This window comes from Pagrus pagrus (genome assembly GCF_965226575.1).
Source record: "Pagrus pagrus genome assembly, chromosome: 22".
Classification (NCBI taxonomy): Eukaryota; Metazoa; Chordata; class Actinopteri; order Spariformes; family Sparidae; genus Pagrus; species Pagrus pagrus.
In genome coordinates, this window is record NC_140204.1 from 12,614,394 (window position 1) to 12,641,526 (window position 27,133).

Below are 27,133 nucleotides of genomic sequence, written 5' to 3' on the forward strand. Positions count from 1 at the left end.
TGGAGGGCTCTGAGTCAATTGGGCATGGTCCCGAATCCATCCGATTTTGTGTCAACTGACCTGGAAGCTATTGAACAGATGGCCGATGTTTTCATGAAAAAAATCCCATAAAAACAGAAGTGTCTCATTTAACCAGTATCAGAAGACATTTTGGCATTGATTTTGAGTCAATGGATCAAATGACCTGGAAGCTATTGAAAAAAAGGTTCATTCGCAATTCTGTCGTATTTTATAAAGAATTATGTGTTCATTATATGTTTCAAAAAATATTCCTTGGATTCCTCTGTGTACCACTCGAGTAAACTCACATACCACCACAGTTTCAGAACAGCAGTACTAGACAGTCATTAACAACTCATAATAATTATTTGTGGTGTTGCAGTTTCCATTGCAAGTTGGTCAATAATATGGATGCCCATAGCAAAGCCTACCCTGACAATGCACTGGGATTACTGCGCTTTATCCGAAACGTCCTTGAGCACCAGTGAGTGTACGAGTATCATAATTTATAAACACTGAAACAATAATTACACATTTTCAACTCTTTTTAAGAGATATGTGTGGTTCAGTCTTTTTACAAGGCTGCTTAAGACTGAGCGAGTTAACTCTGATGCAGACTTTATTTCCAGTTATCCCTTAAGCACAGTCAGTATGATTATGTCCTTCAATAAGCCATTGAGGATCACCGGGGTGGCCCAGTTCAAGAGTCCCAACCCAGTGGAAGCGAAGTTGAATGAAAAAAGGATTAAGGACTTCAGAGTCTTAGAAGAAGTCAGCAAGAAAAAGCACAAAATTAGTGAGTTTGTTAATAGTGTGTAATCCATGCCTCATAGCAAGGCTTTAGCAACACTTCTCTACAGGACTGCTTTAAAAATAAAACAGTCCTGTAGGCCTTTTTCCCACCTGACATCATTTAACTTATCATAACAAGAAATGTTGCAAGCAACATCAATGGTGCCTCTTCTATTGAAGTTTCCCAGTTAGATATGACAGTGTGACAGTGAACAAGCACGAACAATACCAGGACCCTGAAGCTAAATGTGTCACACCGCGGTGAGGAGTGTCCTGTCTTGGGTTTTTGTCTTGTGAAATTCATGTTTTATTTTGAAAAGTAACTCTCCTCTCGTTTCAGGTCACTTGCCCTTCCTCTTGTGTCACCGGTCTGGCGTCTCCCCTGATCCCTGATTGTTTCCACCTGTCACCCCTCCTCATGTGTATATAGTCTTTGTCTTCCCCTGTCTGCGTTGCCAGAGTATTTCGTTCGTCTTGTCGAATACATCCAGCCCTGTCCACAGCCTTGTTCTCTGCCTCGATTCCGTACTAAGTTAAGTATTGCCAAGCTTTATTTTTTGGTTAGTAGTCCTCTGAAGAAGAGTGATTTTTTGTTAATAGTATTTTATGGTCAGTTGTTTGTTTCTGTCATATAGCTTCATAGCATTTGTTTTTTCCTCCGTTTTGGAGCGCTTTTCGTTCATAAAGTTTTGTAATTCAGAGTAGGTTAATTTTTATAGCCTGTAAGCCCTCCTCGTTGAGTGATTTTCAGTTTGTTAAATTTTCACCCTCCTCGTTGAGTGATTTTCAGTTTGTTAAATTTTCATAGAGAGAGTTCTCGAGATCAGTGTAGTTTTGTTGTTTTGCACTGTCTGTTGTTCTGTGTTTGGTCCCCTGGACACATAGATTTTTCATAGCCTAATGTTTTGTCATTCTGTCTGAAGAGCTGCTAAACAGAAAATAAAAGCCTGTCGATACTGCCACCTTTCTGCATCTGAGTCCTCTTTATCTGCTAAGCCTGACAAAATGGAATTCAGTCATGATTCATTTTATTATTTACACCTGTGTTTTTACCTGCTGTGACATGTCAACGTGTCTCTGGTGAAATGAGCCTGTAAAGTTTTGCATATGTGTTGTATAGAGTAACTATTTTCCAAAGGTTGACAGTAACAGTAAGTAGATTAGAAGATAATATAATGAAGTATAATTTTAATGGACTTTCTGCTCACTTTAGTGTACATATATATTTTTTATTGCATACACGCACATTGTTATTATGTGTCCTCAGATATTGAGATAGGGCATGGCGGCATTCAGTCTAACCTCGAGTAACCTCCAAGGAAGAAGCCTGGCAGATGTTTCATGTGTCCACTTCTAGTTAAACACGTACACAGAGTCTGGCAAGATCCCATTGTTCATGCCAACAAGAATGAGTCAAACGTAAGTATAATATAGTAATATAACAGGAAGGAAGGTAAAGGTGAAAGCCTCCTTTTGCTGTTCTACATCCTACATCAGAGATAGGTACACTAATTTTATCAGTCAGCCGTAAACTGTACGAGTTAAATTGACTGGTCTCTAAAAGCGGGAGAAAAGACCCCATTGGTCGAGAACCACTTAGAAGGGGAGTATAAGCCAAAAAAAGTGTAAAAATGAAACTACATTTTGCTGTATCCTCTGGTTCCATGCTCTACAGACTGTGGCTCTAATTTTCTGTCAAAAAAAGGACAAGAAGACCTCTCACTGTATTTGTTTTAATTTTATAATTGTTGTCAAAAGTTATTCTACCACAGTGTCCTGTCAGTTCACACACTTTAAATGTCTATTTGTGTTACTGACCGTGCCCTTTGAAATGCAAAGTACAAGCAAGATTTAAGTAATAGAGTAATACATGTTGAAACAAGGCAACAAACTTATTCTACCAATATACTAAACAGTGGGAACATATGACTGTCACACCGCGGTGAGGGGTGTCTTGTTTTGGGTTTTTTGTCTTTTGAACTTCCTGTTTTATTTTGAAAAGTAACTCTCCTTTCGTTTCAGGTCACTTGCCCTTCTTCATGTGCCACCTGTCTGACGTCTCCCCTGATTCCTAATTGTTTCCACCTGTGCTCCCTCACCTGATGTGTCTTATAGTCTGCATCTCCCTTTGTTCTGTGCCAGAGTGTCTTGTGTTCGTCCAGCACCCCAGCCCTAATCCACAGCCCTGTTCATAGCCACGCAATCAAGTTTGTATTTCTTGCTTCCTCTTTAATGAGTGATTTTTTTGTTTGTAATTGTTTTTTGTTCTGAGATTCTAGTTAAAGTTCATAGCCATTTGTTTGCCTCTGGTGGAGTGCCTCTTTTTGTTTCATTAAGTATTTTCATAGTCAGTTGTGAGTGTAGTTCTGTTTATAGCTTTTTCCTCCGGTTGGAGTGATTTTCTGTTCATAGTTTTTTGTAGCCATTTGCGCCAGAGTAGTTTAGTTGTCAGCCTTTTTCTTTGCCTCTGCAGGAGTGATTTTCTATTTTATTATCCTTTTTCTTTGAGGTATTTTGCCTCAATTCTGTTTCTGTTCTGTTCTTTGTAAATTAGCCTTCAGAGTAGAATCCTTGCTTCCTGTATCTGCTTGGGTGCAGACGCTTTTCAGCTTGCTCTCGCTTCTGCTTGCCTCTTTTCACTATTATTCTTTTTTTTCTTCACTGAGAGATTACAGGCAGTGACTCCTGGATATTTAGAAACCACTGGGAGCATAATTAATTGGAGATAAAGTATATTGCTGCCTCATTTCAAATTTTTTTTCAGCACTTTCTTAGCGAGGCCTAAGAAGTAGCACAATCCTGTTAGCAGCTAAGGCTAACTAGCATCGCAACAGGATGCCACCCTTCACCACTGACGATTTCCACAAACTCATGCAGAAGATCACTTTGTTGGAAACCAAAATCCACAGATTAGAAGTGAATGTGGAGGTTAACGGACTGTGTGGAAATGAAACCACTCTTCCTTTCAGCGGACAAGAGAACGCTACCTAGCACTGATAAGAAACGGGAGAGCTGTGATCTCCGCAGTAAATCTTCACATGGAAGTCCTCCCTGGAACACTCTTGGGGCAAAGCCGAAGAAGAATTCTGCTCCTTGGAACATGGATGGAAGAATAACAGGAAGAACCGTCCACCCGGAGATCTCTGATGCTACCGGCTGGCCAGCACTACCATCCTCTTCCTCCTCTACTCCAGTGCAGAGCAGGACACAGCTGTGGTCAGTTGCTAAAGGAAAGACCAACAGCAAACATCCCGTACAACAAACTGTCAAAATGCAAAACAGATTTGCTCCACTATGCCGAGATTCTGCATCTCCATCTGATGACCTGTACCACTCACCGCCACAGATGCCAATGTTAAAGATGTGAGATTCATGTGCGGTGAAAACATGAAGGTTCTCTGTTTTCCAAAGGATATGGTTCCTGACATGACAGCGAGAATCCCTGGTATTGTTGCAGCAAATACAACTGTCAAAAAGATCATTTTGCATACGGGGATGAATGATATTGTGAAGCAGCAGTCTGAAATGCTCAAACAAGATTTTACTGATCTGTTGAGCACAGTCAGCTCCCTGGATGTTGAGGTTTTGATCAGTGGCCCCCTTCCACCAGTCAGAAGAGGTGCTGAGAGATTCAGCAGATTGATGGCACTGAACACATGGCTTTCCAAAGAATGTAATGTCCATTCTATGCACTTTTTGGACAGCTTCAATTTCTTTTGGGACCGCAGACATCTTTTTAAGCAAGATGCACTCTTCCTAAATAGGTCAGGAGTCAAACTGTTTATGTCCAACATATCTTTCTGCCTGCGTCACCAATCTGTTCCCTCCACCTAGGACAAGAGGCAAGACAAGCTGAAACAAACAGGAGATAATCACGAAGGAAACCAAGCGCAGCCCCCAGCTGAAGTGAGCTCCACTCATGAGAGACATCAGGACGAACGGGAAGAGGATTCTCTCTGTGAGGTTGCACTGTCTACACCATCCCAAACCCCACCCAGTTCACCATCTACTGTGGGCATGTTGTCGCCTTCGTCCCCCCTCATGGAGTTCACTGACCAAATGAACAAGCTGGTCATCGCTGGGACACAGTTTACCCCCCGCCCTACTGCAATTTTCTCTCCTCTCATTCCCCTGAAACACCCTCAGCCTTCGGTGAAGTTAAGACACGCACCACCCCCACCCCTTTCACACAGGCATCATCCTCCCCAAGCTGATAAGAGCTCAGCACACCTAGATCTTTCTGTCTCTTACTGCTGATGTTTTATGGGTCCAGGCTCTAAAGATGTCACTCCTGACTATTCCCAGTGAAAGTCGGGGCCCAGTGTACTGGAAGCTTCTTCAGTTCATGTTATGATTGGTAATAGAAAAATGTTTAAATTGAAGTGCCTTAATAAATCTGCCAATCTATTAAATTTAGCTCCCATTCCTCGTCAGCCACAAACTGTCACAAAAGATTGCACAGCTGGTTTTGACTCTTTTAATTTAGCTTTATTAAACATCAGGGGCCTCATGTACTAAGACTTGCGTGGATTTCCTACTGAAACATGGCGTACGCTAGAATCCAGAAACTGTCGTACGCACAAAAGAAATCAGATGTATCAAAGTGTGCGTACGCATCGATCCAAGCACTTTTCCTTTGTACATCCCAATCAACGTGGAATTGAGCGCACATGTAGAAGTGCTAAACTCCTCCCTGTCCACGCCCCCATTTAAATATGCAAATGTATTTAAATAGGGCCTGCACCGGGGATTCCCCTCTCTGCACCATCAGATTTACAAAATGAATAAAGGTAAGAAGCGGAACTTTACAGATTCTGAGCTCGAAACGCTCCTAAGCGAAGTCGAGACAAGACGACCGGTATTATTTGGCAGCCTTTCTACAGGCATAAACACTAAAAGAAAGAAGTGTGAGTGGGAGCGTGTGTGTGAGGCAGTTAACGCTGTGGGGTCGGAGAAGCGCACACTCCCAGAAATTAAAAAGAAATGGTCCGACGTGAAGGTGGAGGTGAAGCGGAGGATTTCGGCCCACCGCCGAAGCGTGACCGCAACGGGCGGGGGGACAGGAGGGGAGGAACTGACCCGCTTTGAGCAGAGAGTGGCGGCCATTGTGGGTAACACAGCCCTAACTGGAGTTGTGGGGGCCCATGAAGGCGACACAGATCATCCCCAAGGTAAATGTGTGAAACTCAGAAATGTTGTCATTATACTGGTCGTACAATAGGCTGCTCACATTACACATGCTCGTGCGTAGAGTTGCCAGGATATAAACACATTGACCCATGTTTAATTATTTAATTTTTTATTATCATTTGTAATAGACGATGAGCCAGGAGAGGGCACCTCCACCAGCACCGCGCGCCCTGGCGTCTCCACCGGCTCCTCCACCACCTCCACCAGCACCACGCGCCCTGGCGTCTCCACCGGCTCCTCCAGCACCGCGCGCCCTGGCGTCTCCACCGGCTCCTCCACCAGCACCGCGGGCCCTGGCGTCTCCACCGGCTCCTCCACCACCTCCACCAGCACCACGCGCCCTGGCGTCTCCACCGGCTCCTCCACCAGCACCGCGCGCCCTGGCGTCTCCACCGGCTCCTCCACCAGCACCGCGCGCCCTGGCGTCTCCACCACCGCCACGCGCCCTGGCGTCTCCACCGGCTCCTCCACCACCTCCACCAGCACCACGCACCCCGGCGACTCCACGCCAGCTGCTGACGCCCGCCCAACTGGCCGTGTCCTCACTCAGGCTGTGCTGGAAACACAGGAGGAAATTATAAGGGCAATCAATGGCGTCAGTGATCGTCTCGATCAACTGATCAATGTGCTAGAAAATGTGTGTCATGCAATAAATGCACTTAAACAGTAAATTGTGTCCTTGCCTCTTTACATCGTTGAAATCAGATGCTGCCGGGCCCGTATCGCTTCCCGGGGTGGGTCGAGGTTGACGGGTCCGGCATCCGGTTCCTCTGGTTGGGGGATGTGTTCTGGCAGTGGTATGCCATGGCGGTGTGCCACGTTGTGCAGGACACCACAGGCCAGCACAATGCGGCACACCTTCTCTGGTGTATACAGCAACACCCCCCCCGACCTGTCCAGACAGCGCCAGCGCCCCTTTAATAGGCCAATTGCCCTCTCCACCACTGCCCGAGTTCGGGAATGGAGGTCGTTGTACCTCCTCTCTTGCTCGGTGCTGGGGTTAGTGAGAGGGGTCAACAGCCACGTTCTCAGGGGGTAGCCACGGTCCCCTGGAGTCAAATGAAGAATATAACATGTGAAATAGACAAGACGGATCACACTTATATTAATGACTGCAGAAGTGCGCCGTGGCTACTGCAATGTGACATTTCCAACTTTACGCACGCGTTTGACACAAATACTGAACACAAGGAGACAATAAAGGGCTTGTTAGATAGCTCTATCACTATTTTCACCAGGGAAAACAAATGCACATATTTGAATGCACGTGCCCAAATGGGCATTGTGCTGGTTTACATTCGGGGCGCAACTAAACGGATTTACTCACCGAGAAGCCACCCATCGCGCACCGTGCCAGCCTCCAGCCTGTTACCAACCATGCTATTGGTAAGAATGAACAAGTCATGCGTTGAACCAGGCCACCTTGCCACGATGTTGGTGAGCTGCATTTGCGCATCACATATTATTTGAACATTAATTGAATGAAAATGTTTCCTGTTGACAAAAACAAATTCATCCTGTGATGGCGCTTTTATAGCAACATGTGTGCAGTCAATAGCTCCGATTACATTAGGGAAACCGGCTCTTGCTGCAAATTGCGCTTTAATGTCGGCCTGTTCAACAGCATTGTATGGGAATTTGATGTACCTGGATGACATTCTTATGATCCCGTCCCACACAGCTGGCATGGCTCGGCTCAGAGTGGACTGGCACACTCCTGACCGGTCGGCCAGTTCCCTCTGGAAGGCTCCTGTTGCCAGGAACCCCAGAGTGGTCAGCACCTGTGTGGACACGGACAACCCCTGGCTCCTGGCTGTGTGTCGTTCTAGGGCCGGCCGCAGCTCTGCGCACAGCTCCAGTAACACTGGCCTCGGCAACCTAAAACGACTCATGAGCCAGTTGTCGTCATTTGCCAACAGATCTTCCCGTTCTCTAAACACCCTCTCACGTCTGATATTACCATTTGCGATGTCTTCCAATAAGGCCAAGGCTGCCATTGTTGATGCCATTTTTTCATCACTTTGCGCATGCTTTTATATCCATCCATATGATTGCAAACACGTGTGTGTTCATTGTCCATTAATGTGTCTCTGATGTGCACATTACTCTGAGGACTAATCGTTTTCACATAATAAACAGTTTCCCAGCATCACCTCAAAGTGTCGCCAAAGGCACAATAGCTGTAGAAACGTGCGTACGCCAGCCATGAAGCTGGCGTGGGGCACCGCACATTTCCACGGTCATTTCACTTTTGATACATCTGAACGTTGGCGTGGAAAATGACGTACGCCACTTTTTTGTGCGTACGCAACATTGATACATGAGGCCCCAGGTCTCTGGCAGGAAAATCTTTTTTAATACATGATTTTATCATCAAACACAATCTTAATTTTATGTTTTTAACTGAAACCTGGTTAGACCAAGACAACAGTGCAGCTGTTCACATTGAATCAAGCCCTCCAAACTTCTCTTTCATAAGTGAGACTAGAAAGAAGGCCAAGGTCGTTAAAGTTAAAAATTGTAAAAGCTTAAGTGAGGATAAATAGAGCATTTAAAAAAAAAAAAAAAAAAAAATGTAGGCTAAGTTAAAATATGCTCACTGTGTGACAGATGCTCCAACTTTCTGCTTTTAATTTGAAGGAGACATTCAATTTCCGTTTCAGGGGGGCGCTCAGGTGCTTTATTTCTGAATGAAGCAGGCTGCCCACTGTTTCAAATCTAAAACTTCAAATTTAAATGTCTATTCTTGCTCAAAATAAGGTTCATAAACGATCACTATAATTTCAACTCTGTACCGGAAGTCGTATCCGTTTTCATTCCGCGCGACTTGACAGCAGAGCCGGGGGAAATAAAGTGACGTTGCAGCAGATAAACAAACGGAGGAGGAGAGGCACCTCGGGCGGAGGCAGAGAGGCGCCCTGTATCCTGACATTTAGTAAATATAAATACATATATATATATATATATATATTTTGGGATAATGCAGTCTTCCAAGAGGAGTGAAGGTGACTGGCAGGGGCTCGTCAGCGAGGTAAGAGAGCGACGGAGACCGTGAACAGCTGTTGCAGAGGCGGACTGATTTTTACAGAGGCTTTCTGTCCATATGGAACGAGCTGTTAGTTTAATAGACAGAGGAGCTGTAACATCGCACAGAAAACTCTTATCTTTACGTCTTCAGCTAAGGGCTAAACATTGACTGATTAGACTGAGACAGGGTTAGCATGCTACCTCGTCAGGCCGACAGCATCCGTCTCCGAGTGTGGAGGTTACAGTAACAGTCCTGCCCACCTCTGAACACGCATGGTGCCGTACAGAGCAGGTGTGACCCACCTGTGGGGCCGCGTTTGCCTCCTAACACTGCGAGCATGCGTTCAATTAAAGCTAATGAGTAAAAGTCGACCCGTGTGGGTTTATTAAAAAGAGACAGGTGCATTTTGCAGGTGAAAACGCAATGTAAGCCAATAACGACGTAAGTAGCGTAAATGTAAGTAATAAAACAAAAAAACAGCGTTTATATTTACATATATTTAGTTTATATATAGTTATGAAAACGCTCAAATCAATAGCCTTGTAATGCAGAGTGAAACACCACACCTGTTAAAGGCAGGGCTCAATAATACAGTTACTCAAAATCTAATTCCTGTCAAAATAAAAATCGAATATTTAGATATTCTTGCAGCTTTCAGGGACTGTTTATGTAGCCATGCATAGGTCATGCCAGGTTGGTAATCCAAGAAAAAATAAAGATAACTGCTAACTATTTTGTTAATTGATTAATCATTTTTGTCATTTTTAAAAAAGTAAAATTGCTAAAAGAAAAATAAACAACATTTTCAGGTTTTTTTGTCATATGTCATAGTAAGTGGAATTCATTATTATTAACAATCCATTAAGTGAGAGAATAGTCATCTGTTTCAGTAATCATCAGCTGCTTTGCATAAGGGATTAGTATGGTTGTGCTACAAACCATACAAGCTTTACTACATACTGCTCCTGCACATCCAGCTCCATGGCAGCTGCTGCCATTTAATTTGGTTATGAGCTGGTCTGACCGCTATCAAGGTTTACTCTGTTCCTTCTGCTGCGTCTTATCTACACTTAAAACACTTGGCTCCGGTGTGTGTTTATCCACCTGTAGTGAACTGATCTGTTAAAGCTCAGTAATTTGACCCATTTCCATCCCAGGTTCAGGTCTGTTGGAGATTATAAAGCAAAGAACAAGATGTAATGATTAATGGCTGTTATGTACAGGCCTGTTATTAAATGTATCCACAATAATACGACTGATTATGCCACTGCCCTCTGTTCTGTCCTTGTGTTTGCCATTTATTGTAGTTCCTGGTGTGTAAACGCAAGCTGGAGAGTAAGAAAGAAGCCCTGCTCATTCTGTCCAAGGAGCTGGATACGTGTCAGCAGGAGAGAGACCAGTACAAGCTGATGGCCAACCAGCTGAGGGAGCGTCACCAGGGACTCAAGAAAAAGTACAGGGAACTTATTGTGAGTGGCTCAAAGTTTCAAGGTGATGTTATTTGTCTACATGTAGAGAATTTGCCTTTATAACTCTTTTATTAGTACCATCTAATGAAGCAGTCAGTGCACGATGTAACATAATAATTGTATTAGATGATTTTTGTTGTGTAACTCTTTTTATCTTATAGGACGGTGACCCCTCTTTGCCGCCAGAGAAACGCAATCAAGTAAGTTGTCGTTGATGATTTCGAGGACTGTCTTACTGCTTGCCTTCATTATGTTATAGTGTTATTATCATGGCATGGTTGATTCAAACCTCTCTCTCCCTTTCTATGTTGATTTTGAAACGTAAGGATGACCTGAGATCAAATCAAATACAGGATCTCACCGTCAAACAAAGACACAGTCTATCTGCAGCTTGTAGACTTTTTATTGGACAAGACATGTTTCCTATACCAGATAATTATGGTTTGGATAAATGATACGGTGGGTGTGTCTTGTAGTGGTCCTGTAGGACTCTGCCTCGTGGTGCTTTCAAGGGCGCTCCGACAGCCACATGTGAAGAGTTGGCTGCTGCATTGCAGGAGTCTTGCTTTATAGAGGACAAACAACAAATTAGTGCTGTGAAGACAATGCAAATTACATCTCTTTTTATACATACATTTGTACATTGGTTGAAGAAAAATGTCATTGGCGAATTAAAATCTGCACTGAAATAAATACTCTGCATGTGATTTTACAAAGGAATGACTGAGAGGTGTTTTTTTAGTTGTGATTGTGAATATTTAGAATTATATTTTATTTATTATTAAATACTGTATTTTACACTTTTTGTAAGGTTTCACATACTAAGTGTCAAAAATTTACTTTACTTCTTAGCTATGATATTGCTGATGTCCAGATATTGTGAAATTAATCGTCAAGTATATATACCATAGCAAAGACATAACTGTGTGTGTTGTTGCCCAACATAACCCTTCTCTTTGTCCTTCCGATCTTTTGATCTTGAAAATGTAATTAGTCCAGTGTTTGTTGATGCACGAAGCATTCAAAAGCTGTTAATAAAAGCAGTCATTTCATGTATGTTATCAATTGTTCCTGTTAGTGGAGGAAGTGATACCCTAATTGAATGAGTTATATCGGTGGAGTTGGACCTCCCACATGATGGATCAAGTGGCCTGTCACCTGCTGCTTTGCAATTTTAGACTGTGTTGCTTTTCTGTTTCTTTCTCCTTCACTTTCTTCACTCCTCTTCTCCTCCTTCTCCTCAGGTGAACCTGGCTCAGCTGTTGAGAGACTCGAGAGAACGAGCAAAACAGCTTTCCGAGGAGGTGAAGGAGCTGACTCAGAGGCTTGCGGAGGCCCAGGGGGATAACAAGGTGAAACTTAAAAGCAATTTAACGTGACCCTCTCCCTCAAAAAGTGAGTAGATGTGCTTTAGAGAAGCAGTGAATTGTACATGTTTCTTTTTTTACCACAGCTCCTGAGGATGACCATCACTCGACAGAGGTTGGGGGATGAGGAGGTGGGGGCACGCCATTTCCCCGCACATGAACGGGAGGATCTAGTTCGACAGCTAGAGAGAGCGAGCCTACAGGTTGACATATTTCCTTTTTGTATTTTTTTATTAAAAAAACAAACAAGAAAAACAGCTAAAATTAAGACACATTTGCACATGCACATCCTCAAAAACATCAACATTAAAAACGTTGAAAGGCTGAACTGTTACAGCTAGCCCTATTTGACTGCACTGACTTTTCCAGGGGCCCAGGAACCCTTTCTGGAAGTAAGAAATCTTAACGTACCAGGGCGACAGGGGACTAAATTTAGTTCCTCAGCCCTGGTATCAAATTTGACGAGACACAGACATTTCTGGGGGGGGGTCATTGACAGTGCTAGCGAGCGTGTGTGTCTTTCTTTTGTGCTGTTGCGTTGAAAAGTTTGTGAAGCATCCAGGTTTTTCAATTTTTAGCTTCTTATTGTTTTTTAGTGGCCAAACACGTGAAATCATACAAGGAATTTGACTGTTTTGTTTTGGAAAGGGATTAGTGATACTGAGAGAAATCCTTTGCAGATTTCTTTAAAAATGGCCTCAGTAGATCACAACACCATTCATTCGCATTGTGTTTCACAGCCATGCCTCATTTCTGGAACTATTCTCGCCTCATGCCTATCGTCACGCGCCACAGTGTTTGCTGTTTTTTGAGGCATTGCTGGTGTTATTTTGGATTTTATTATTTTGATGAAACATACTTTTCCCTCCTTTAAACCAGCTGCTGCGGTGTTCTTGAACGAGGTACCCTAATTTCTAGCTGCTCTGGTGGAGCCACTCACTCATCTGAAAACAGTAGATGTGCTCCTAGGTTGCTGATTGCTGAAAACAGTGTAGGCATTCTCAGCAAACTTTACTCTAGTAAACAAAGCTTTTAAATATCTTTCAGTGGCTTCTCTTACAAATGTTTTTTTGCCTGGTTACCTTTTACTAGATGGAGGAAATGGAGCACAACATGAAGGCTCTGACAGACGAGCTGCAGGATGTGAAGTCGGAGCGAAATGTGTTCAGGGACAAGGCCTACCGAGTTAACGTGGAGCTCAACCACATCTTGGGCAACCGTGAGGCACGCATCATTGATGTGGATGCCCTCTGCATGGAGAACAGGTAACTGGGGCTGAAAAAGCAGATATCTACCTCACAGAGCCTCCTCAATAGTCACATTGTTTCAAGCCTGATACACGTCTAGTTTTTTTAAATTAGTATCTTCACATTTTTAACAAAAAACCCAGGTTTTTTAAGAAGTGCACCAACTTGGTGACTTCATTTTCAGTGTGTTTCAGTGTGTCGTGGAGCCATTCTATACTTTGTAATGTTAAGCCAACACAATAAATCTTTCATATATCATATTAATATACAACGATCAGCTACAACATTAAAACCATTGACAGGTGACGTGAATAACATTGATCATCTCATCACAATGTGATGTTCTGCTGGGAAACCTTGGGTGCTGGCATTCCTGTGAATGCCACTTGACATGCACCACCCATCCAAACACTGTTGTGGACCAAGTACACCCCCTCATCACAACAACACTACCCAATGGCAGTGGCCCCCCAACAGGACAATGTGCCCTGACACACCTTAAACACTGCTCAGGAACAGCTCGAGGAACACAATAAAGGGCCCAAGTTGTTGACTGGGCCTCCGAATTCCCCAGATCCCAATCTGATCGAGCATCTGTAAGACGTGCTGGAGCAGGTCTGAACCATGGAGGCCCCACCCCCCCGACATACAGGACCCAGAGGATCCACTATAAATAAAACGCCCTGGTGCCAGACACCACAGGACACCCTCAGAGGTCTTCAGTCCATGTCTTGACAGATCAGAGCTGTTTTGGCTGCACAAGGGGAACCTTCACAATATTAGGCAGGTGGTCATAATGTTATGCCTGATCGGTGTATTGTATCATAAGAAAGCTGAAACATTTTATTTTACATTTGCTTTCTATTTCCTTCTAATAATTTAAATTTATTTGATTTAATTAATTAATTCAATTATTACTATTTACTGCTATTTTAGTGACTTAATCTTTGTTAAAACAATAACGCAGGGTTTTTTTTTTCTTCCCCCACTACTTAAAATGATCATGGGGGATGATATGTATGTGGTGGCTACCTGCCAAATAAAGAACTGTAACAAGGTACAAGGTAATTTAATTGTCATTATACACAGGGTTGCATTACGATATGGAAGTTCATAAGCTCCTTGATGCTACACAAATTACAGAACATATATGCAGTTTTTTATATAAAAATGTACATACAGATAGTGCATCTTTTGAATTTGTGTCGAGGTAATGTTGGTCAGCATCTCCACATCAAAAGTTTGACGTCAGGGAAACACTGCCTGTCAACTTTGGCTGTGTCTGAACACCAAACATCGATGTTTTAAACACAAAGTCCACCTCTCCTCATCCAGTTGTGGTCCTGCGCTCCTCTGTTCTTAATCCAAAATACCTGCTTTTCGTCTGCCATAGGCGATACATGTTTTAACAACAAAGCTGAAAAAATTCAAGTTAAAAATGTAGCATAATTCGGTGGAGCTACCAGCCAATGCATCTTCATGCACCACCGTTGCTATAGCAAGGATCTGTCTTTCTGTGAGTTTATTCATAGCACTTGCAAATGGGCCCTAGCATCCAGAGATCAATGGACCCACAGCAAAGAGCAACGAGCTGCTCTCTGTGTCTGTTCTTTACTCAACAAAGTGAGTATGAGGGGAAGGGCTGTCATACAACTGTCACAAATAGCTAAGCAACCTGCAACTGCCTTGTCTTAACCACGGGTTTCTGTTTAGCTGGGACCACGGCCCTAGTTTTTGTGAAGTGCAGAGGAACTGAGTCAGACACAGTATTCTCCACTGACTGATGCCCTTTTGACAAAGCAACAGAGTGTAGGACAAAGATCAAGCAGTTTAAAATACATAACATATATTATTTTGATGTTCTTTCCAAGTTTGTTATTCAGAATATTCATGATTTTCCGAGTTTCAACTAATAGTTTCAACTATTAGTGTCTGTTACTGCATGTACATATCTGATTGTGATCTTTGTTGCTGCAGGTATTTGCATGAGCGTTTCAGCCAACTACAAGAGGAGGTGAACCTGCTGAAATCTAACATCATGAAGTACAAGGTAGGAAGGAAGGAATGCCTCTGTTAAAGTGGAAGTGTACAGCTGCTTTTTGATTAAATTAATTGATTTCACAAAATCTGGATTCTTATGCATGTGCACAACATGTAAAAGTGGTTGCTTTGATTTGAAATGTTTATCAGACATGGCAAGGGGAGCTTTATTCTCTTGTTTTTCCCTCTGCACAGACGGCTCTCGAGAGGAGGAAGAACTCCAGCACATATGGGAAATCAAACAGCAGTCCTCTCACTGGAGTCCTCTCAGCCAAACAAGGTGAAAACACAAACTGTTCAGCTCTCTCTGAATTCTCTTTAAACAGATACCAGAGCTGCTGATCTGGAAACTGTTGTAAGAAATAATGTGCGTACCCTTTGTTTTAGAGCATGTAGAGTAGTTTTTGATTACTTAAACTCTGCAACTGATTCTCCCCTCAATATAACATATTGGTTTCTTTCTTTGTTTCTGGCTGCGCCTCATTGCATTATTTAATAACTCCTGTGTTTTGCCGATCCTTCAAGCCACCGCCCGGACACCAGCTGGGTTACTAATTGTATTCTGAGCGGTGGAGAGCACCACTGGCAGGGAAATGAGCCTGCCATGATGACTGACAGCTGCTGGCAGAAGCAGCACAGTGGGCTCCGAAGTTAAAGTTAGGAGAGTGTCACCTAGCAGACAGCTGTTTCCGACTTTCCATCTCTGTCTTGCACTTGTCATGCTGTTTTCCCCATCTCTTGTTTTGTAACTGCTTTTCTGTCTTTTATGTATATTTTAAGTTTTGTGAAAGTTTTATTGGGGTATTATTGGCAGGTTGTAGGTTAGTACCCAGGACATCATAGTAAATGAGGTCAATTTTTTAATTGATGGCGTCATTAACACTTGTAGCTTCAAGTATAACTCGCTCTACTTTTATTGTCTTCCCTCATTTTCTCTTTCTTTCCTCATTCTCTACTCTTCATTTTTAGTCCAGGAGATGCTCCTGGAAGAGCAGGGCTGCAGCCTGCCAGCCACACCTCAGTCCATCTCCGACCTCAAGTCCCTCGCTACGGCTCTGCTGGAGACCATCCATGAGAAGAACCTGGTCATCCAGCACCAGAGGCACACCAATAGGTAACGCTTCTTTTTTTCACTTCATCTGCCTGACACACCAGGGTAGGGTTTAGTTGCATTTGGCGGTGAGGTTGCAGAATGCACCCAGCTGAACATCCCTTTCCTAACTCTCTAATGTTTGCTCGCCTGTTCCGAGAGTCCCTCTCCACCTGCAAGGCAAACACTGAACTGAGAAACATGAATACACACAAATGCTATTTGCAGTTCACAAGTCACCTGACCCACCACTCTTGGCCTGCAGGATCCTCGGAAGCAGAGTTGCGGATTTGGAGAGGAAGCTGAAGACGCTGGAGGTTTCAGGACTGTGGAGTCTTCCAGGTGGGTATCTTTCACAAAAAACTAAAACATTTAAAGTGTACCGCAGTCGTGAAACCACCCCTCAGTGATCTCATCTCAGATCGAACACAGTCCAGTTATGAAACAGATACAGAGTAATGACAATAATTTGACAGTAATTCTGCCTTTCATGCTTAAGGATAGGTTAACACTTCTCATGGATATAAATTATTTTGGTTTTGTGTATAAAGTAGTCATGTTTGTCAATCACCTTACATATATTTATGCCTACTTTTTTTAAGGTTGTCAGCTCGCAAACAGACATTTTTAAGAAAATGACGGTAAAAATGATAGCTGCAGTCTTTCTAGTTAGCTGGCTATAAAGCTGTCGGATATGATGAGGAACTTAATTCTACCTCACTGTGAAGTAACTCATCAGTCTCAACCTCTGTATGTATCCACTCTTGCAAAGACTGTGTGTCACTATTTGTGCATCAGCTTTGAGCTAGTGGGTACCTGCAACTGTACCACACCATAGGTAAACATGACCATGTGACTATGGGTGTGTGTGTGAAAGTTTACATAAAGTAATTTACAGTTAAGTCATGATAAGCTGTGCAATTTCTGAGCTTTCTAATAATACAGTAATTTACTGTAGAAATTTGAAATGAAGATTTTTGCTCACGCTCTCAAATCTCTTTTCTTATCATTTATGTCTTTATGAGTAAAAAAAAAAGGTCTTTTCTCTAAATGTTCTTGCTTGCAATATTTCATTGATTTCCCTTCTTTCTTATTTAATCTAAATACATTAATAAGGTGTTATGTTTATAACAGTGTGTCTCTCTCTCTCTGGCTGCATCTCAGGCTTGACCTACCGCGTATCCGTGGGAATTGGGAGTATGTATTCCTTCTGCCCCACTTAGCCCATCCGTGCCCTCCACTATGTCATGCCAGGACAAATCTGGGCAGACTCCCAGAAAGCGTGTCACCTCATGCCCACCGTTTACAATGTGTCAACTCCATTGACCACCCGCTCATGTGTCTGTTCACGATAGCATTGACTCAAGCAGGCTGCCTGAATAATACAGACTCATCCCTCTCGTCTAAGTGGATCTGTCTTGAATTTTACAAAAATGCCAGGAGGACAGCATGTTTTAAGGGTAGGAGAGACATTTTAAGATTGCACACTATTGTCTTCTGGTTTAAAACGCACTCAGAATCTCACAGGCAACAATTTGAATCATAAATCATGTGAGAATAAGATATGTTGCAGACTGTCTTGTCAGACAAAAGAGAATTTGAATTGATAACCAGATTTAGTATTCTTATATTTTTCTGGGAATTGCACTCAAATTAACGCATTTAGAACATGAGAGTAAAATGAATATTAAAATGTGCTTTCAAAGATGCCAATATACAATTTAAAAAAAAATTCCTTCATGTGAGACAGTAGAGAAATACTCCATAAATTCCTCTTAGGGCTGCAACTACAACCATTGTCATTGCCAATCAATCTGTTGATTGTTTTCTCGATTAATTGATTGGTTGTTTGATCTTTAAAATTTTGAAAAATGTCGTGCAGTGTTTCCCAAAGCCCATGATGATGTCCTCAAATATACACAACCCATTTTATCATGCTTACCACAATAAACGAGTAAAGAAACAAAATATTCACATTTAAGAAGCTGGAATCATATAATTTTGACTGTAATCAAAAAATATCTTGAACTTATCGGTTGATTATGAAAATAATTGTCATTATTAATTTAATAGTTGACAACTAGGCGATTAATCATTGTAGCTCCTCCAACTAGTTTCAACTAGCATTCAAAAAACACAATTACATACAGCATATCATTTTATATACATTTAGCCAACTGTGCTTTAAACAAACCTCATCCAATAAGAATCTCAACATTTATCGATCTACTAAATGTAAACTGTTTCAAAAATAGTACCCCAAAATTTATTTGCCAGGAGACAAGACAGTCCACTGAGAAAATAGTTCCCCGCGTTCCCCACTGGAGGGAGATGTTGTGCCGCGTATGAACCAGACAGCGAGGTGGAGGGGCTGCGGCTGAATGGAGGTGCCCTGTCATGAGACCGTCATTCTCACCGCTATAAAACTGACAAGCATCCATTACTGAAAATGATTGCCCACATTACAAACACATTTAGGGGAATGTGCCGTTATTAGGGAATTTGTAGGCGAGGGGCCCAGAGTGCCTGACAACCACGCTGTCCACCACAGTTGGGGAGACAGAAATATAGAGAGAGATGTGAGCGTCTGTGGCCTCGACGTGATTCGAAGTTGGGCTGACGGATATTAAAGGCAAACAGGATGGGATGGAGGGCCTTGGCTGCCTACCTGAGGCCCGGAGAACACTAGAGGTGACTACGTTGGATGAGAGAAAGCCAAAAACAATAATAATGCCGTCGACGCAGTGAGTCCGATAAAGTTTTGATTGATAGATCCCCACCAGTCTCGCTGTTCGCCGCACCCCACACGCTGAATGACTGCAAGCTGAAATGTAACACGGCAGGTGAAAGCCTGTCAGTGTGCAGCAGACATTGAAAAGACAGAGGTGGATACAGAGTGCAGAATATAACTGTGTTTTGGTCCAATGACAGACTCTTGTCAGTTAAGAGGTAGGAATTTCCTTGTCACCCCAGAGCTAGACAGTGTATATGATCCGGATTGTTCGAGTATCATATATTGTAGAAAAGTCAAGTGTATGCATATACAAGATGAGGAAGAGATGGTTATACGGCTGGACAGGCAGCTGCCAGTCAGCTTCAAAGGAAGTTGGTAGAGCCTCCTGCCTCCTCCTGGGTGCTGGAGACTCACTGCTGTGCTCAGTCTGGGTTTGCTCTTCATACCAATAACCACCACCGTCACCCCCAAACTTCTCTAAGTCCTCTTGTCAAAACTTGAAGACTGCGCCAGGATGAAGTAGCAGAGTCTTAAAGCTACTGGCCGGCTATCTGAGCTTAAGGAAGAGAAATTATGATATATCAATACATATATATCATATCATGTATGTCAACCATTAACTGAATCACAAACTATTGTGATTATCAGTTGATCAGTCTTGAGTAATCTTTAAGCAAAAATAGGTACATTTCTCTGATTCCAGCTTCCAAAAATGTGAATATTATCTGGTTTCTTTCCTCCTCTGACAGTTAACTGAATATCTTTGGGTTGTGGACAAAACAAGACATTTGAGGACGACTTCTTGGGCTTTTGGGAACACTGACCGACATTTTCCCCCTTTTCTGACAATTTATAGACCAAACAACTAATCGATGAATTGAGAAAATTATCAACAGATTAATCAACAATTAAATTAACCGTTAGTTGCAGCCCTAGTTGCAGTATGAACCTGTTGCTAATACTCAGTTGAAATTAGTTACTACGTATCATTGGCTATTGAAATAATTATGTTACAATTAAAGGGGAAAAGAAACAAGACTACAGGTCTACTTCCATGTTAGCATCTCTGTGACACTGCCTTTGTTATCGTACATCATGCTCAATGCTAACATCAGCATGCTTACATGTTCACCGTGGTAATGCATAATACATGCGTCATTAATTCACCATCTTTGTTTAGAGTTAACATTGGTGCTAACATTGGTTAATTAGCACTAAGCATAAAGTAATGCTGGGGCTAATGAAAATGTCAATAGTTTTGCAATTATTTGGTCACAAACCAAAGAAATGGGCAAATATTGACTGGGGATTATAATTTATCCTGAGGGGGCATGATTGTTTGTACCAAATTTCATGGCAGTCCATCCCAGAAGTTATTGAGACATTTCAATCAAAACCACAAAGCTCATTTTGGCACTCAAGGAAAAGTCAGAGGCTCATTAGGATTCGTTGAGAAAGCACTTTTGAGATATTTCAGTCTGGACCAAAGTGGCTGACTATCCTGAGAGCCGTGCCACGAAAGAAAACACTAACAAGGTTTGATACTAAACAATCAAACATAAAGATTGATACCACTGTCTCCGTAAAAGAGGTCGATCCAAACAGCCCACCCCACCCTCTCACTCACTGCTCCCACATCAGTGTCAACACTGAGCATCCATAACAATATGGACTGTATTCATAACAATATGGTCTCCGTTCACCATTCATGATTCTCACGCATCGTGTCACCCAGCCATCCATTTTCTCATTCTTCTGTTTGTTTTTGTGCCTCACACTTGAATGGTCAGAGAAAGAGGCCTATTCACAGGGTTTCTGTGAAGGCTGATGTGCACACTTAAAGGGCTTGAGTGTATGCATGTGTCTATGTGAATACAGTTTTGTGTGTGTATTTGTGATGTCTGGTTTTTCGTGCACGGTCTCCTATGAGTAGCATATGGTGTCAGCCTAAGAGGCGTGCAGCCATCACTAATGAAGACAGATGACAGGGAAATGAAGCCACTTCCTGTGAGCACTGCAATGCATACGTGCGTGATGTTTGTATGCACGATACATGTGCTCGGATGAGCTCCATCCAGTCCTGAGATGCTTGAACCTTTAGAATTCTTCATACCACTTACTTTGTGTTTTCTCTGTCGTGTTTGTTACCTCATTGCGGTCTTACAGGGACACGAGACAACATCACGCTGAATGAAAACCTCCAACCGGAGCTTCATCCAACACGTGCCACGTCTCACCCAAACATGCAGCCCACAGTGCAGCTACCCAAAGGTGAGTGTCATCGTGTGCAGCTGGCTTCTCCAGCCATTGATAAGAGCACCCACAGCTAACGGCATAAACACTGCAATTAGCCACTGCGTGCTAAACACTCCTTGCTATCTTCCATGCTTAACCCAAGTCCTTTCCCTTCCCGCCTTCACTCCTCTCTGCCTCTCATTGGTGCAAGCTGCCCAAATGCCATGGCATTTTGGAAATGTGAAGCAAATTCTCGCCCGCTGACATTCAGAAACTTCTGCCGTGTTCTCTTTGAAAGGAGGTGGGGGATGGGGGCCATAAATATGGATGCCAGTTCAAGTAATGTTGCTTTCTTCCTGCATTTTTGTGTGTGTGTGTCTGTGTGCGTGCGTGCATGTGTGTGGGAAAAGGTGGCTGGGACTCTATGTGCAGTCTTTAACCTTTTTGCCTGCACATCCACAAATATGGGTCAGTAATCCCCAAAGTGAGAGCATATTTTGGCGAAGGAGCAGAACTAAGCTGTTGCTATTGCCGAGATGCGGGGCGTCACACTTGTCTTGCGTCCCCTTGTCTGGGGCACTGCTGCTATATTTAGCCTGTTGCCATGGAAGCACTTCAGTCACATAAGTAATTGAAATAACTTTCTAGTGGTTCAACTCCAAAAGGGGAAAGTTCTCCTTATGTTTTTTCAGCATATTTAAATTTTTCTCACATAAAAAAGACAGCCGTCATGATGAAGGGATCGACTGGCATAGACCTTATTCTGTCAGCATATTGAGATTTATATTGAGTCTTCATCTGGTTTTCATTATAGTGTCTTAATGCAGCACCACATGTATGAACAAGGTCTGAACGTAGCTGTCTGCCCTGACAATCAACATATCTTTTTCTACTAAGCCCCTTGTCACAGGGCTTTTTAAAGGAAAGGTTCACACAATAAAAAAAAAAAAAACAGTTCTAAACAACTGAAGTAGATGGGGACTTGGAGAGCCGGGAGAAAACATAAATATAAAAGTATTTCCATACATCTCTTGTAATGTAGTCCAAGACTCTGGAAGATCCCAAATTGATTTGATAAGATGTTATGTATGCTGTGTTTATAGCTGAAATTGCCACTGTAGCTACTAAGCTCAAAGCATTAGCCCGGTATGAAGTGGGTGTACAAGCTCAACTACACGTCATGGGTGCTGGTAATTTGTGACATTTTATAGACTAATGATTAATCAATTCATTGAAAAAAGAATCCTTAGGTTCATCAATCATGAATATAATTGTTTCAGCCCAAAGGAGGAGTTGACGCAGTTGTAGTAGTTGGTATTAATGTTGCATTTATTGTTGCCATCTAACACGAGCCAGCAGCAGCCATCTTACTGTCAGAGGAACAGAAAAGGGCAAAAGTACTTGTTTTCTGATGTAGCTATGGCTTCAGATCAAGTGAGTAATTAAAATGACCAGTTGTCTCCTCTTCCCTCTCCCAGTTGTGTCACACGACAGAAGTTCACATGAATCATTGTGGGAATGCCACACCGCTGGCAGCGACCTTGGCACAGATGGCGTCAGCAGGGAAGACGCACCTGCACTGCTCAACAGCCTGGAGCCTCTAGTGGGGTTGGAGACGAATGGGATTGACAGGAGAGGGGGAGAAATCGTGACCCTGACGGAAGATGGAGCCACCTTGGAGCTGGAGGAGGGGCGGAGTCCCGTGGAAGAGGCGGGGCATGAGGTCGAGGGGGTTGAAGATGAAGAACTGGGTTCAACAGTGGAGGAGGGCGAAGAGGCAGCTCTGGCGCTGGGTGTCCCATCCACTGAATCGGACCTTCCGTGGTTTACAATTAAACAAGCCTCTGTTGATCATTCAGAGGTGGATCATCAGCCCTGTGAATCTGGGGACGATGGGTCTAATAATGTGCCTGAAGAAGTCTCAATATCAGTGCCAGAGAACAAGACCACAGAGGTGTCGAGTACAGAGGACTGGGACATTCACTGTCAATCTGTGCCGTCATAGTGAAAACTTGGCATGACCTGACATCACCGAGAGACTTGAAAAGTGTATTTAAATCCTTGTCCTTACCTTCCTTATTGATAATTGCATTAATCATCCCAAGTTGCATTCTCACAATGTAGCCTCCGTTCACTAACTCGCTTTTCAACTCTGTTCAGTCAATAAAACAGAACACTTTTCCATCCACCGTTGACAGAGCTGGAGGTGCACTTTATATCTAGACAGGCTTGTTGCTGCGCAGGAACAGACACTCTTGAAATCAATGGAGCTGCAAACTTCATGCCCTACAGGAAAGATTTAGCTAGGAAAATAACAAATATGGCAGCCTCAACTCCGGTGCCCCACTTTCCCTTCCTCCTTTCCCCTGCGATGAGATAATCCCAATTGTTTGCTTTCTTCTTCTTCCTAAGGGATGCCATTAAATTGAGTACGGCATTTTGTTGTTACTCTCACAGGAGGTCCAAATTGGCTTACCAAAACTTGTAATGAATGTTTTGCACGTATGTGTAAATTAATAATGTTAATATGAGAGATTCTATTGATGTTTATTCATCAGTATGGGTGAATGTTAACAGTCAGTTGGTTTTTATTTTTCCTCATTCAGACGTTGATATTCAGATGAGATGACATGTGCCTTATATGTATTCACTGATATTTATGAATATAAATGCATAAACCAATGCAATATAACGTTGTTGTCTTTTCCAACCCCAAAAAACACAACACAAACAAATAATTGTCTAACAATTCCCAATCAGGGGTACTTTTACAACAGGGTGTACTTGGAAAGGTTGTAGAGAAGTTCAACTAATTTGAAAAAACAGACAAGTTGTGAAATAACGGTTAAAATATACAGCTGAACATGTATGATTACTGATTAAAGTAGCTAAAAATGGATTAATGGTTGAAATAGCCAAAAGTGAATATAAAAGCAATACGTATGGTTGAAAGAAGTTGCTAAACAGCAAAAATGAATGGCTAAATAGTTAAAAATAAACAAGTTGAAATGGCTAAACAGAGGATAAATGGTTGAATTAGCTAACTAAAAGGTCCAGCTGCGTCCACTCCATCAGGTAGTAGTACAAATACAAACTTGACCACACTTTGTGCGATTGTATAAGAACATGACTAACAACATCCACTTTAAATAACTCTTTAAATAAGGTCAAGTTTAGAATCGATGTTAAAGTGAAGTTTGATGGGTAATGTGGGGCTTGGTGTCTGTCTGACAGAGAAAGGTACTGTAGGGAACTACTGGTCCAGTGGCACTTAAAGCTTTTGATTGATATTAGGATCAGCTCAGTCCTTAAGCTAGGAACCACACATGCAGGAATCTCATCTGATCAAAACTTCAACTTCTGACACAGAGGCTGACTTTGTGAACTTGGTGTAATATTTGTTTGAGCTTTCACACACAAATGAGGTTTGTTTGATGGCGGTGTTCTGAAGCAGAAAATGAGCCCATATCCGTAGAAAATCGCTCCGTCTAATTTCTAAGCGTTCACAAGGTTGGTCTCTCATTAATTCTAAAGGCAGCAGCCTCAGTCTTTTGATTGTTTTACAGATTAGAGCAGCTTAACTTGATTCTCTTCTTTCCAGCCTTGGGAGAGAATTGTTCCTACATCACAAATCTACATTGACGTGTCTAAAATCCTAAAAAAATATTCAAATTCTATTTTTAGTCGAATAAGCGTCTGAATTCTTTGGAAGACATATTTTGGGTGTCTGTGTACATCTTATCTTGTATTATATACCACTGATTTGGGGTTTTTTTCTGTCCAAAGAAGGTTTTTCTCAGCTCACTCTAATATATATGCTAACACATGCACAACAAATGCATCAGTATGATTCTACAACTGAAAAGCCAAAGATAAAGGCATCAAAATGTTTCCATTAACATAAAATGGATGCGCAGACACACCCGTTTTGTCTTGCAGCCAAAGTCCAGAGCCCACTGTGTATAGCGAATCAGAAGTGAGGCCTAGTCTTCCTGCACGCAGGTGACAGCTGGCCTCTCCAGGCAAACGCAGCGTCAAAGCCAGAATCCATGAACTGCTTATTCTGCAGAAGGCCACTTGCTATTTTTAATCTCTGACACAAAATAGAGGCGAGGAGAGAGGAGGAATTCGAGATGGGAAAAGACATGGTGTGTACCCAGAGTCGGCCCTGTGCCAGGCAGCTGATCTGGCACACTGTAGCAGGCCTTTTTTTTTTTTTCAAGGAGTTTGTTAAGTTTATAAACCAGATGGAATGTGGACTAATGAAATTGCAAGAGGATACCAGCTTGCCATCGGGTTTCTCATGAAAACACAGTAGTGAGATGCATCGTCTGATTCAGGGTAGATGTGACTGTTAAAGAAGTGAGTCATACAGTATAAGCTTGCATCCCTCAACCATTAACCATCACTTTGCTTTTAATCTTCTTTCGGCATCAAAATACATTTGTTTTTTCATGATCATCTGAAAAACATTTCAGCGTAACATTTCATCAGGTCAAAGAGAAATAAGTGTGATCCCAAAACTAAATTAAGTGCGAACAGGGAATAGAGCCCTGTTGATAAAATCTGCAGATGTTTGCTTACAACAGTTACATCAGCATCGGTTTATATGTATGGAGGACTAAAACTGCCAAAACCAAAAATAAACAAATAAATAAAGGGCTTAATAAATAAATGTGTATGCCATTTATTTCACCAAAATATTAACAATAAATTATGCATTAATTAAAGGTGAACTATGTAGTCTTGGGGAAGAGATTTTAATCGGAAGAGTAAGATCTTCATTGACTAATTTCTCTTCATCTCTTTGTTTTCATGACTGAATAAACAAACTGACCTTAAAGGGCGACACAGCTTCATACTGTTGAGTATCAGTCAGGCTGTACCAGAAACCCCCCAGTGTTTTAAATTAGTGAATTCCCCCTATCAATATTGGATGGCAGATTCAGCTTACATAGTGATTTCCAGCTCCAGCTGCAAAGAGAAAATGCTCTAGCAGTGTATTGGTGGTTTACTTAATCAAGAACTACATGAATGAACCTCATACAACCACGCAAACAACCAGCACAGACACACTCTATGGGCTTTTATCCTTGTGAAAGATTCATCCGAGACGTTTCCCCTCTGACCCATTACCTGTCAGGATTTCATTGGCCAGTATTTGGTCTTGTCACACAGCTGAAAGATTCAGGCTGCCTCTCCAGACCCCAGAGAGCAAAAGAGGATTGCTAAGAGCTGTTGTAGCCAATCATCACCACCACTACAGATAAAATGAGGCTACGGTAGCAGCAACTAGCTCATGCCAAAACTAATCTTAGCCTCTTATCTGTGACAGCGACATCCCGTACTAGAGGGCAAGTAAAAGATGTGCATTGCGAAGTGCTTCGATTGGCCCCGCGCTGCTTAAATCACACAGGTGTGTGTTTGCCTCTGTGCTTAAAAGAGAGATCAAGGGAGGAATAATTTGTATGTGTGTGCACGCCTGTCCTGTGATTTTTGCAGCTTTGTACCTAGCTGCCGTCCTTTCATGTTTTAGACGTTGAGATGAGATGTACCATATCATATAGACCGCTAATCTTATCACAGTATCAACTTGCTTTGTTCTGATCCCCCCCCCAATTTATCCTACCCTGGAGCCTGGGTAGTGGGAGAGACCAGCCAGGTCACAGCAATGCTCACTGGCTCTAATAAGTGTGACCAGGGAGGGTTTGACACTCCATCATCTCTGGGTCCCCCAAAGGTTTGAGGGATGGAGGTGGACAGGGGCATGTGGAGCCAGCAGTTTCCAGGCCAGCCACTCAGCAGGGTTAATTACTATACCAACCAGATGCCCCTTCCAGTGATGGTCAGCGCCCTTACGATCCATGCTTCATTCGCTCACCTTGCTTTTTTACGCTTACCTGGGTTTTATCACGAGGCGCCTCTGAGACACTCGTGGAGC

General features: G+C 42.6%; 1 protein-coding gene across 5 annotated transcripts; it reads left to right on the plus strand.

Annotated features, from left to right (window-relative positions):
- The first annotated feature begins 1,268 nt into the window (after window positions 1-1,268).
- Window positions 1,269-23,884, plus strand: LOC311252167 (coiled-coil domain-containing protein 149-like). Of its 5 annotated transcripts, none has more exons than XM_084345084.1 (13): window positions 1,269-1,324; window positions 2,060-2,211; window positions 10,318-10,479; window positions 10,641-10,679; window positions 11,724-11,831; window positions 11,933-12,049; window positions 12,939-13,111; window positions 15,071-15,143; window positions 15,329-15,413; window positions 16,103-16,247; window positions 16,489-16,565; window positions 21,124-21,228; window positions 22,671-23,884. In XM_084345084.1, the coding sequence occupies exons 2-13, from the start codon at window positions 2,134-2,136 to the stop codon at window positions 23,195-23,197; spliced, it is 1,689 nt and encodes a 562-aa protein (XP_084201210.1). In that variant the 5' UTR covers window positions 1,269-1,324; window positions 2,060-2,133; the 3' UTR covers window positions 23,198-23,884. The 5 variants fall into 5 exon arrangements, with proteins under 5 accessions (XP_084201210.1, XP_084201212.1, XP_084201213.1 ...); XM_084345086.1 differs by lacking the exons at window positions 1,269-1,324; window positions 2,060-2,211 and adding exons at window positions 4,148-5,149; window positions 17,388-17,420; XM_084345087.1 differs by lacking the exons at window positions 1,269-1,324; window positions 2,060-2,211 and adding exons at window positions 8,304-8,917; window positions 17,388-17,420.
- Window positions 23,885-27,133: the final 3,249 nt, after the last annotated feature.

Excerpts from the sequence above, each read along its gene's own strand:
- LOC311252167 (XM_084345083.1), top strand. The coding sequence starts at position 8,963 with ATGCAGTCTTCCAAGAGGAGTGAAGGTGACTGGCAGGGGCTCGTCAGC. Across the intron at positions 9,014-10,317 it reads GGCAGGGGCTCGTCAGCGAG|TTCCTGGTGTGTAAACGCAA; the intron begins GTAAGAGAGCGA and ends CATTTATTGTAG. Across the intron at positions 17,421-21,123 it reads CGTATCCGTGGGAATTGGGA|GGACACGAGACAACATCACG; the intron begins GTATGTATTCCT and ends GCGGTCTTACAG.